This window comes from Typopeltis vanoorti, chromosome 13 (genome assembly GCF_054136105.1).
Source record: "Typopeltis vanoorti isolate ZY-2024b chromosome 13, IOZ_Tvanoo_1.0, whole genome shotgun sequence".
In the NCBI taxonomy this organism is placed as follows: domain Eukaryota; kingdom Metazoa; phylum Arthropoda; class Arachnida; order Uropygi; family Thelyphonidae; genus Typopeltis; species Typopeltis vanoorti.
The window spans coordinates 74,129,040-74,142,350 of record NC_143561.1 but is presented as its reverse complement, the minus strand read 5'-3'; the positions used below and the strand labels follow the sequence as shown (position 1 = coordinate 74,142,350).

The window sequence follows — 13,311 nt, the reverse complement described above, 5'->3', positions numbered from 1 at the left end:
TCAGAAATTCTGATATTCGCTGTCCTGCCTGTTTGGCCAAAGTACGACAGTTTACAACTGCAAGGGACCTGGTATACACCAGGTAGGTCTAGGGGAAGTGGTTGGTCTTTGGTAGAGCGGATAAGGGATGCCAATTTTCTGTAAGGCCTGTAATAGGAGGTGAGATCATGTTTTTTTAGAATTTTGGTAATTTTTTCTGAGGTGCCTCGGATGTAGGGGATGGTGATGGATTTAAAGTAATCTTTTTTGTGGAGGGGGAAGGAGGGGGGGTGGTTTGTAGGTTTTAATATTTTTTGGATTTTTTTGGGGGGGGTAGCCATTGGCTGAGAAAGTGTTGAGGATGTGATTTAGTTCAGTGTTAAGAGCTATGTCATTAGAACAGATTAGTTTAGCCCTGTTGTATAGTGGTTTTACCACTCCATATTGTTGTGAGGAGGGGGGGGGGGGATTGTTGGTGGATGCATCTGCCTGTATGGGTGGGTTTTCTGTAAACTGAGAAAACCAAAGTTCCATCAGGCTGGCGAGTGACAAGTGTGTCTAGGAAAGGGAGGCAGTTGTTTTCCTCTTTTTCCAGGGTGAACTTGATTCTGGCGTGTTGGTTGTATAAGTGTGTAAGGAAGGAGAGGAGTGTTTCAGAGCCATGTGGCCAAATAGCGAACACATCATCAACGTAGCGAAGCCATATGGTTGGTTTTTGTGGGGCAGAGGTTAAGGCTTTTTCCTACCCCCCCCAAAAAAAATCCAAAAAATATTAAAACCTACAAACCACAGCCCCCCTCCACAAAAAAGATTACTCTAAATCCATCACCATCCCCTACATCTGAGGAACCTCAGAAAAAATTACCAAAATTCTAAAAAAACATGACCTCACCTCCTGTTACAGGCCTTACAGAAAATTGGCATCCCTTATCCGCTCTACCAAAGACCAACCACTTCCCCTAGTGGGGTATACCACCTGGTGTATACCAGGTCCCTTGCAGTTGTAAACTGTCGTACTTTGGCCAAACAGGCAGGACAGCGAATATCAGAATTTCTGAACACAAGGACTACATCCGGTTTTACAAGTATAGCCATTCTGGTCTTGCAGACCATGCTCTGGATACTCGCCACAGAATTCGGTGGAAGAAAGTTACAGTAATACACCGGAGCAAATATAAATACGAAAGATTATTTATGGAATCAGCCTCTGCCCTGAGAAACTCTCCGAACCTCAACAAATTTGGTTGTATGTGACTGCCCCAAATTTGGGAGGCATACATCAGCAGACCTTCAGCCCAACGGCCAAGAACGCCTACTTAGCCCGCCAGAGGGCACCATCAGGACTTCTAGGAGAACGATAGCTTCATATCTTCATTCTCAGTTACTGTATTGTTAGCGCCTGTGTGCAACTGCCTTTTTGTAAGTTCCTTTTGAAAATGGCAATGTGACATTGCCGAAATATCGGAAATATTAATTAAAGTATAATTTAATTTATATTCGGTTCTACGTTGTTTCAATTCCCTAAGTGATTTAGAAATGCATAACCAACGTATAAGCTTGTCTACAAGAATCAACATCATCCACGGAGATACGATCGCACGGAAGGCCCGCCAATATGGTAAAATGAAGTTGAAGCTGTCTAGACAATTAAATCGTCTGACTTTCCTGAAACGCTGCCGGGATAACAAGGTAATCCCGAACTGTGTAAAATTAAAGCACCGTTTTGTTTCGCAAAAAGCGCTCCGTATATACAACCAAGCTAGCTACGCGTTACTTCGCGAACAAATCACCGCCACGCAGTTAGGCTTAGCCGAAATTAACGAAGCTGTTCGTACCCTCGAAGATGAACTTTCGTACACTTTAAATCACGAACTCTGGTCAATTTTACATGAACATCTCGTGTACCACTGCAGACAAAGAGTTTGAAAAGATACGAGGTTGACAGGTGAAGAAATTCGATAAATTAAAAAAGAATTCTACCGTCAATCCAAAACTTGCTACCAACACCGTAATCAACCTTTCTTCAGTCACCCTGAAGCTCTCAACGTGCTTTCACGTGGCCACAACCTTGCCATTGCTCCCAGAAAAATACCAAGTGAGGATATTATGATCCAGATTGAAAGAGGAATCCGCCACCTTCCACATCAAATCGCCAACAGTGTAAGACTGGATGTAGCTTGTGTCCTGTCCATAGCAAAACCACCCAAAACCAATATATCCAACAAGGAATTTAAAGCTCTACAGGAATTGAGAAATAATAAAGAATTAGTTATCACCAAAGTGGATAAGGGAAATGCAACTGTAGTACTTAACCAAAAGGACTACAAAGGTAAGCTGAATGCTCTTCTATTAGATCGGGCTACTTACCTCCCTATCAATTACAACCCCACCAACTCACAAATTAGAAAACTTCACAGGCTCCTTAAGAAAGTCACTTCTTGGCCTGTAGAAGTTACCAACAGATTAAAACCGTTTAACTCTATACCCCTCCGTATTTACGGACTCCCAAAAATACATAAAGAAAATGTGCCATTACGTCCCATAGTGGATGGCATTGATTCCCCCACATACAAATTAGCTAAACATTTGGCCAAAGAGCTCACACACTATACTGGCAACACACCATCACACATAAAAAACTCAGCCCACTTCAAAGCCAGCATAGAAAACCTTACACTCCAACATACTGACATAATGGTCAGCTTTGACGTCTCCTCCTTATTCACAAATGTCCCACTCAAGGAAACTTTAGAGCTAATCCAAGCTAAGTTTTCTCCCGATATCTCAGCCCTATTTCAGTTCACAATGAACTCAGGCTATTTCGTTTGGCAGGGAAAATTCTACAAACAAATAGAGGGGACAGCCATGGGCTCACCACTCTCCCCACCCTTGGCCAATTTCTTTATGGAGACCTTTGAGGAAAAAGCCTTAGCCTCTGCCCCACAAAAACCAACCATATGGCTTCGCTAAGTTGATGATGTGTTCGCTATTTGGCCACATGGCTCTGAAACACTCCTCTCCTTCCTTACACACTTAAACAACCAACACGCCAGAATCAAGTTCACCCTGGAAAAAGAGGAAAACAACTGCCTCCCTTTCCTAGACACACTAGTCACCCGCCAGTCTGATGGAACTTTGGTTTTCTCAGTTTACAGAAAACCCACCCATACAGGCAGATGCATCCACCAACAATCCCCCCCCCTCACAACAGTATGGAGTGGTAAATACACTATACAACAGGGCTAAACTAATCTGTTCTAATGACACAGCCCTTAACACTGAACTAAATCACATCCTCAGCACTTTCTCAGCCAATGGCTACCCCCCCCAAAAAAATCCAAAAAATATTAAAACCTACAAACCACAGCCCCCTCCACAAAAAAGATTACTCTAAATCCATCACCATCCCCTACATCTGAGGAACCTCAGAAAAAATTACCAAAATTCTAAAAAAACATGACCTCACCTCCTGTTACAGGCCTTACAGAAAATTGGCATCCCTTATCCACTCTACCAAAGACCAACCACGTCCCCTAGACCTACCTGGTGTATACCAGGTCCCTTGCAGTTGTAAACTGTCGTACTTTGGCCAAACAGGCAGGACAGCGAATATCAGAATTTCTGAACACAAGGACTACATCCGGTTTTACAAGTATAGCCATTCTGGTCTTGCAGACCATGCTCTGGATACTCGCCACAGAATACAGTGGAAGAAAGCTACAGTAATACACCGGAGCAAATATAAATACGAAAGATTATTTATGGAATCAGCCTCTGCCCTAAGAAACTCTCCGAACCTCAACAAATTTGGTTGTATGCGACTGCCCCAAATTTGGGAGGCATACATCAGCAGACCTTCAGCCCAATGGCCAAGAACGCCTACTTAGCCTGCCAGAGGGCACCATCAGCACTTCTAGGAGAACGATAGCTTCATATCTTCATTCTCAGTTACTGTATTGTTAGTGCCTGTGTGCAACTGCCTTTTTGTAAGTTCCTTTTGAAAATGGCAATGTGACATTGCCGAAATATCGGAAATATTAATTAAAGTATAATTTAATTTATATTCGGATCTACATTGTTTCAATTCCCTAAGTGATTTAGAAAAGGTAAGGCTACTATAAGTTCATGCATTTGAAATCAAAGTATTATAACGATTGAATTAGAGAGACTTCTTTTTACATCGATCGAAGATTGTGACCAAAAACGGATCCCGCTAAACACTGGCCTTATTAAATCAAAGCATTGTCTCTTTGTAACCTGGAAAGAAAGGGCTATCAATGATGGAAAAGAAGAATTCCACGCAGTGCTGGTGATTTGAGCATTTCCAAAAGAGAAATAGCCTACATAATGTTCTAAATACAGGCGAAGCTGCAAGTGCAGATAAGGAGAATATCCAGAGATTTTGAAGAAAATTGTGTAAGAAGGGGACTATTGTGATCAACAAATATTTAATGTCGATGAAACCGGCCTTTTTTTGGAAGTGAATGCCTTCCAAGACTTTTCTAGCCAAATCAGAGAAATCTCAGCCTCGTTATAAAGTCACAAAGTCGAATGAAATTACTGCTAGCAATATGCGAGCCATTTGGAAGCACATTTTTCCACATTGTGCAAATGATTTTAGAGGCTTTTCAAATGAATCTAAGTTAATTAAATCTCATTCTGAGAAGTTGAGTGATTCTGACCTGCTAAATTTAGATGCACAACAGGAAGATCCTGAAGAATATGAAGAAAATTTAATCACTGACAAGACCAAAGAGGTTTCACAGAAACAATTTGAAAATAGTTTTCGTACAATCGATGTTTTTAAGCAGCAATGCTTAGAGACTGACCCTGGTGAAGAGAGAACCAGTAAAATTTGCAGGAGAGGTAATAGGACCATACCGTAAGTTGTATGAAAAAAGAAACAGAATGCCCGCCAAACTACGTTAGCTCAATTCTTTTTTAAAAAGCAGAATAATAAATTTATATTCTGAATGTTTTATCATCTTTCAGCTTCGTGGTTTTCCTTTAACTTGGCCCTGAGACATACCCTAATTCTTTTATAAAAAAAATTAAGGATCAGAAAATAAATCTGAGGAATGAATTATACATTTTCCCATAGGTTATTATATTCGATTAATGCACTTGTTTTAAAGAGCGCATTATTCGAGAGGTTGCTCTACTACAGTATTTAATTAGATTCTGCCAATTTTAATATTTTTGTGTTTATATTTGCCAGTTTATTTTGTTAATAAAATTATATTGTGAGAAAAGTAATTTTTTTTTTTTTTATAATGTATGTCATGCGTATTGTATGTACATGCATTTAAGGTTATAATATTGAAGTAAATGAATTCATTTAGTTCAATATTATAGTTAATAATATATATTAACCTTATGGTTAATTTGTTTTGTTTAAAAATGTATTTATTGGAAATGATAATTTAATTTAAATGTAGTCACGATATGAAAAACTTGCATGTTTTCTCACTCACTTCAAGTGTGGGAGATTTACTATTTTTAAGTAAAGTGCCATAATTATGATACATAATGGTAGCTTATTTTTTTCACATTATGACTGAAACAAAAACCAGAAGTCTGACATGTACTGGAGCATGTTGGAATGAAAAGAACACTATAATACTAAGTTCCAAACATGACGTTTTTGTTTTTTTGTAGTCTTTCATATAGAAAGAAAAATAGAGTTCTGAACCATAAAGGAGAAAATGGGATGGAATAAAGTGAAAACAATTGCTTTTCATTATGCTTATAGAGAAAACCAGTAACTAAAATTGCATCTATTTTGTGATTCTTTAAAAGGGAACACCGTAGTGTTTGAAGGATGTCAGATCCAGAAAGTTTTATTTAAAACTCTCTGGCTGGAAATGAAATGGCTTTAATAAATTCACTGGCAGTACCTGTGATCAATAACTTGACAGCAAATGAGAGGATGTTATAAAATGAAAGAAAAAAAAAAGTGTAAATTATACAAAAAATAAATAAAAATATATTTTGCATACATTTAGAACGAGACTGAAAATTCACTCGCCACTTGTCTCATACTCGCATGTGGCAATGGATTTCTGGGTCCCTGCATATGAGTATCAAGAAAAGGCATATGAGAGGACTTATGTTCCTGTCATATGCCTTTTCAGATCTACAAAACTTAAATACAAATCCTTGTTGTATTCTTGCTTCTTGACTACTTGTCTTAAAGTGAATATTTGATTCTGATAACCTCTATTTATCGCAAACTTGGCTTTTTCTTCTCAAAGCTTTCCTTCCACAATTTTTCTTAGCCTTTTCTCAAGTATGTTTGCATAAATCTTACCAGGAATACTCACTAGGGAAAGTCCTCTGTAGTTTTCACATTCACTTTTATTTTCCTTTTTACAGATGGATACTATGAAAGCTATATTTCAGTCATCTGGAGAGGCCTTCTGTATTATGCAGTATAACCATAGTAAAACTTTTGTATCTCCATATTTGAGCATTTCAACTCTGGCTGCTTCTCTGCATTTCAGATTTTTGGATACATATCAGTACTATATCACTTTTATACTCACCTGTATAATTACCACGCAAAATCATGTGTACATATCAATAGTATTGATATTATTATTTGACACCTCCAGGGAGCCAAAGACTCATCAAGGGAGGGCACCTGCTCTATAACTCTGTCTCCACCACTCAGTCCTTCAACTGACTGCAACTACTCCAACACCATCTACTTAACCACCATTACTAGTACTTCCAGAGACAATCACAAATATCCATGCCCATGGTGGGATTCAAACCCACAGCCTTTTGGCTGGAGAGCGGAACGCTAAGCACTCGGCCAACCAGACCGGCCGATATGTACGCATAATTTACCTTCCTTTCAAATATTTATTACCACTGTTCTATCACTGCTTATTTCGTTTCACTATCTTTGAAAGTAATTACTACAGACATCAAGAATATCTTTAACTTCAGTTTGCATGTCACTTTATCATCTCTGATTCCTTTTACAATACTCTTTGCTTCATTTCTGATCTTTTTCAATAGCCTGGAGAACATTTTTTTTACTTTCCTCATGAAGCAATGATCATTGTGCCTCCAACAGTAACTAAGCAAAATCAAGTAGTTGGGAGTAGCTGGTTATTTCATTATCGTTGTTTCACAATTATATGCTGTAGAAATGCTGTGATTGTTCAACCTTGTAAAATTATAAGCATTTTCTTTTTCCAGAGTGATTTATTATTTATTAGATCTCTGATATGATAGAAAATTTGGAAACTAAATTATGTATATTTTAAATAATATATGCATGCCTGTGAACTACAGTGTCTCTATTTCCTAATGTTTCCTTCTTTGCTATTAATATGCTAATTAATAGTAGGTAGAAATATTGAGTTACCTCATATGAGTAAAAAAAACTTTTATTCTAAAACTTTAAACACCATTCTACAGATAAGTCCTTGTTTAAGGCGGGGGGGGGTTTGATGTCATTACCACAGTTCGAATATTATGAAAGATCTCGTGAGCTATATGGTTATGGACTTCTTTGAATGTAAGATATTCACTTATAGAGCAAAGGAATATTGCTTTGATATCATGGTGTTTTCAATAACCAAAATCCAAAACACATCCATTGTCTCATTTTGGTCTTATGATTATAATCATAATTTGCCATGCCATCAAAGCTGATCCTTCTTTTTTCCAAGAAAATTGTTGTAATTATTATTATTGTATAGCACCTCCATGAGTCCAAAGACTCATTCTGGGAGAGCCAAACTATTCACACCATCTATCATGCCTCTAATTGAACCCATTAACAGACAAAGCACTCACAACAGACTCTGTCAACCCAATCCACTCATTCACAACTCTCCAAACAAAAAATCTAGTCCTCACACCCCTACTAAAAACACCTTTATTCAACTTCTGGCCCTTCTTGCCAAGTGCTGAAACATTTACCCGACATCATTCCTATAAAACCCTTTAAGCAACTTAAATGTTTCCATCGTATCTTTTTCTCCTATCCACCAAATTCTGCAATCCACACACACTCAATTCTATCCTCATAGGGAACATTCCACAGGCCACCATCTTGATCACTAGCTTCTGAATCTCCTCTGCTGCTTCCTGATCTCCAAGAAATCCAGGAAACCAGACCTGAGTATGGTAATCCAAACATGGATGTATCAAGGCCTTATAAAGAGGAATAACAACTTCCTTATCTCTACTTGTTAGCATGTTCTTCAATAACAAGTAATCTTATGAGCTACCTTAGCAACTTGAGCAATATATCATCTAAACTTTAACTCTCTACCACCACCACTACCCCCCCCCCCTTAATCTCTAGCTTCATCTATTTCCTGGAGTTCATTTCCATCAAGGTGGTGCACAGATTGTTCATCTGTTTATCCCAAAATGTATAACTTTGCATTTCTCCACATTAAACTGATACCTATTATCTTTATTTAGCCCATACTGATAGCCTACTTAAATCATCCTGCAAATTCTCCACATTGTTTTGATAAACTATTACTCTACCTATTTTTGCATCATCAGCAAACAACTGAAGATTTCCTTTCAGGTTATTTCCAAAAACAGTAGTGTTCCTAGCATTGAACCTTGCAGCACACCACTAGTCACCTGCAAAATCATCATGTAGCCATTTCTTTTATCCAACTGAGCTGTTACTCTATTATAAAAAGTTAGTAAATTACTAAGGCATGACCAACCCTTCACAAAATCATGTTGACCCTCATATAGTATCGTATGTTTATCTACCCATTCTTGAATTCTCTTTTTTACCAATTTTTCTAGTAATTTTACCACCATGCCTGAGATACTAATTTGTCTATAATTTACTACTGTAGTCTTAGAACCTCCCTTATGCAAAGGAATAATTTTGCTCTCTTTCCACTCCCTTAGAACTTTACCAGAGCTGAGACTTAAATTAAACAGCCTAGTCAAAGGCATTGCCAGTTCCCTTGAACATTCTTGCAAAACCCAGCTGATATCCCATCTAATCCCACAGCTGTATTTACATTAAGATTTGAAATATCCAAGAACCTCCAATTCATCTACCTTTCCCACATTAGTGTCTGTCACCTAGGTTTAAAACAGTAACCTCACTAGGAAGATATATGCTTGCATAGTGGTCACTCAGTAACTCAACTATTTTATCTGCTTCTGTTACCTCATCACCATCATCAATCATTAAGGTTAATCTTCCATAGTTTTTCTTCCTCTTGCCATGTAATGAAAGAACTCTTTGGGATTTCTATTGGCCTACTGGCTAGATTCTTGTAATCAGATTTTCCCTTCCTCATCATGCTGGTCACCTTTTTTGCCTGACTCTTGTACTGTTCCTGAGTTTTCTGGTAACCTTTATTCTTAAGAAAGAAATACAATGTGAAGGGTTTAGTAATCCCTCCACAGCATTTTCTTTTCTGTAGCTCATGCTTAATGATATTACTCGTCCATCTAACTCTTACCCGATTAACAATCCTTACCTTAGGTATACAATTTAGTATTGCTTCCTCTAGATGCCCTTAATTATCTCCCACGTACTATTAACATCCTTCCCTTGCAAACTTTTATGCCGTTGCACAGATTCAAGCTTCCTCCTAAGCTTGTCAAAATCACCTACCTGTAGTTACACATATATTCCTTCTTGACAGAATATTCCTCTTATTTTACAATCTCCTAAATCAATAATCAAGACCTCATGGTCGCTTTCTCCATCAGAGGCAATGTGCCACCTTGGTTGTGGATAGCTCTTCTAATCGATCCTATTACCAGGTCCAATACTCTCACACCTCAAACCCCCCTCCATCACATGCTGCTTCAAGTAACTATCTCTTAGTAGGTGTATAAATTCCATTTCTTTCCAACTGTGTGATTTTTCTTTCTTCCAGTCTATATCTCCATAGTTGAACTTCCCCACAATAATCGAGTGATTATTGTGGGGAAATAAGTACAATGAGCTGCACTCGTACTTGTTTGCTGATGCATGTCTTCCATATCATCCCTGGGACCCCTAGACATATACCAACAACCAGCTGTATATTTTGTCTTACTTTACTGGCTTTAATCTCACACCAGACTGCTTCAAATGAACAGTCGCCCTCCTGCTCATCTCCTATTCTTTTTTGGCTGCAATTCATCTGCTGTCATCACCAATACCCTCCCATCATCCTGTGTTCTCTATCTTACCTGAAATCACTAAACCCTTCACATTTTATTCCTGCAACAGCATTATCTCCTGTTGGTCAAGTCTCACTAATGCCTATAACTTTTGGTGAGATTACACTAACCAGTGCCAAAAACTCCTCTCTTGTTCCTAATACTTCTGGCATTAGTATATAGAAATTGCATCATCCTTTAGGATCCCAATCACCTTCCTGAATGGACTACCCTATTCAATATTTTGCTTGAGAGACCAGATTCTGCACTTGGTCATTCTTACACTCACTTGCCTCATGTGCCTTCACACACTCAACCACTCCCACCCTAATTGCTTAAGTTTTCTTGAATTTGCACTTCAGCATGCTCAGTGAACAAAGTTCTCTCTAGACACCTAAATCCTTCTTTTAGTCGAACACAGACCACAGATCCACACATCCTACATCATTCTTTCTGCATAACCCTAATGAATTGATTCGTTATCAGTGCCCTCCTTCTCAGTTCGCCTCTATCGTAGCATGACAGGAGACTTACAATCTTCACCTTCTCGCTCTTCATTTTTGCTTCATCTAACAACTCCTTTACATCCTCCCTCATAAAATACTTCTCACCTCTCAGAACTTTAGTGCCAAATAAGACGATTATTTTTCCGAATGAACAGCCACCCTTCTGTCTATCCTGTTCTTTTTGGTTGCACTTCATCTGCTATCATCAGCAGTATCTCTCTCCCCATCCTATTACTTGTATTCCATATCTTGTATTCTTATGATTTTTCATTCATATTATTCATATAGTAAAATTTATTCTTATTATTCATACACAGATTTTCTTTATAGTATAGTTAATTCACATTTAACATTTGAAATGATCCATTATATTTATTTCATTAATCTGAGTCAGCTTAATATGTGTAGATTTTTGTCCATGTCTGTGATGGTTTTGGTGTATATTCTAAACAAAGGTTTGATGCTTGGTCTTATAGTATTATTATTATTTTTTTAATATAATTTTCAATAACAAAATAAAAAAAGCATCTTTGAAGATAAAACTAGTGTGATGTTTGGATTTAGCAGATATTTGTTTAATAGAATTATTTTTTATACATACTGGATGTTTGAATTTTATAATTAGGTCAGCTGGGATTAGGTCATTTTGCAACTTCTGGCATTGGAGCACCATCAGGAACCACAGGAGATAGTTCATCATCTAGCAGTCAAAAACCATTTCAATTACAAAAGCCTCCGCCTGGCAATAAGCGTGGTAAAAGATGGACAAGTACTTGAATTAATTGAGTGTAATACATGTGCCTCTACAATTTTAAGAACTTTTCGCTGTGTGCCTGCAGACCCATTCTGTATATTAAAAAAGTAAATAAACATATATATATATTTGCTAATTGGCTTGCTCATTATGAAAACTGTTTCAGATTTTCGTTATAAAAATGGCATATCTTTAAGGTAAAATATTATTTTGCACTAATAATTTAGCAATGAAAAAAAAAAAACTTTGGATGAAAAGGCTGTTAATGTTCACGTGATTATATTTTTATAACACAACAGAAAACTTAAGAGACTTTCATAAATTTAGGCAGTCAGCTGCGAAGAAGGTGAGTAGTTACAAAATTTATCAGAAATCTAATATACACATAAACTACTTATGGAGAGGAGCTGCAGAACATTAAACAATGTAGGATTAATTTCAGCTGCATAATGTTTGGCAATTTCATGAAATAGTATATACTGATATAGCAGTCCATTTAATAATAGCAGAAATCTTGCAGCATTTTGATAGTTGATGTAGTTTCAAATAGACTAAAATTTGCAGGGGGGGGGTACAGGATAATCATGGTAGTACTGCATGAAAAAGTTATACCATTACTAACTTCCAATCTACAATTTTCCTCCAAATTAATCTGTTATCTATCAAGATTCCAAAATTCATTTTTATATGAATTCATCCACAGATGTAAATTTATCATTCATTAAATGTGAGTACAATGAGGATTGGATATGAAACTATTGATATGGAAAAAAGGGTGGCTAATGGACAGATACCAGAAAGTAGATGGTATGCTACAGGGCTTTGTGCTTGGACCACTGCTGTTTAATTGGTACATAAATGACAGGAAATAATTTGAAGGAGGATATTCAGTTGATTGCTGATGATGCAAATTTGGGTAGAATAATATGAGGGTGGTCTGAAAAGTTCTCGGCCTAACAATGAAAAAATGAGTGTATAATTTCAAAATTATTTTTATTTTTCAACTTAATTTCCCTTAAGACTAATACATTTATTCCAGCGATGCTCCAGTACCATTATCCCATCCCTGTAGTGGTTCTCAGTAAGATCTGCAAAATACCCCTCTACAACTGCAATCACCTCTTGATTCGAAGAAAAATGCTGACCAGCGAGGAAGATTTTTAGTTTTGGGAAGAGACAGAAGTCAGAGGGAGCCACATCTAGGGAATAGGGTGGATGTTCCAATAATTCATAGTGCAGAGCCCTTAATTTTCCCATTGCCAAAACACCTTTGTGGGCAGGTGCATTGTCCCGATGAAAGATGATTTGCTTCTTCTGCAAACCGGGTCTTTTCTCACAAATTTTTTCATCTAGTCTGGTTAAAAGATTGCAATAATATTCTCTGGTTATTGTTTTACCCCTTTCAGATAATTAACAAAATCCCTTTAGTCCCAAAACATTGATGCCATGACCTTGTCTTCTTTGGCATTGAACAATCGGCTTCTATCCACTGTTTTGACTGCTGTTTGGATTCTGGTGTGTAATGGTGAATCCAAGTCTCATCCATAGTAATAAATCGATGCACAAAATCAGTTTTATTGTTGTTAAAATGTTCCAAACACTGTTCAGAGATTTTCATGCAAGTGCGTATTTATCTGCTGTGAGCAAGTGTAGCACCCATCTTGCACAAAGCTTTTTCATTTGCAATTCTTCATGCAAAATATATCCTACATTCTTTTGAAATGTGTATAGTCTCAGCAATTTCATGCACTTTGACTCGTCAGTCATCCAATACCATATCGTGCACTTGATCAATGATTTCTGGTGTTGTTACACTTTTTGGACATCCTTCACATGGATCATCTTCAAGGCTTGTATGGCCACGTTTAAACTCGGCAGCCCATTTCTTAATTGTCGAAAACAAAAGAGAAGAGT

General features: G+C 37.4%; 1 protein-coding gene across 2 annotated transcripts in view; it reads left to right on the top strand.

Moving 5' to 3' along the window:
• The window catches only part of Nup58 (nuclear pore complex protein Nup58), a 271,379-nt gene extending 259,846 nt beyond the window's left edge, over window positions 1-11,533 (top strand). Inside the window, exon 13 of one of the 2 annotated variants that reach the window (XM_090402967.1) lies at window positions 11,269-11,533. In XM_090402967.1, coding sequence (XP_090259093.1) covers window positions 11,269-11,420 — 152 coding nt within the window. In that variant the 3' untranslated portion in view covers window positions 11,421-11,533. The remainder of the gene's footprint in view (window positions 1-11,268) is intronic. The other variant, XM_090402968.1, reaches the window with a different exon arrangement.
• Window positions 11,534-13,311: the final 1,778 nt, after the last annotated feature.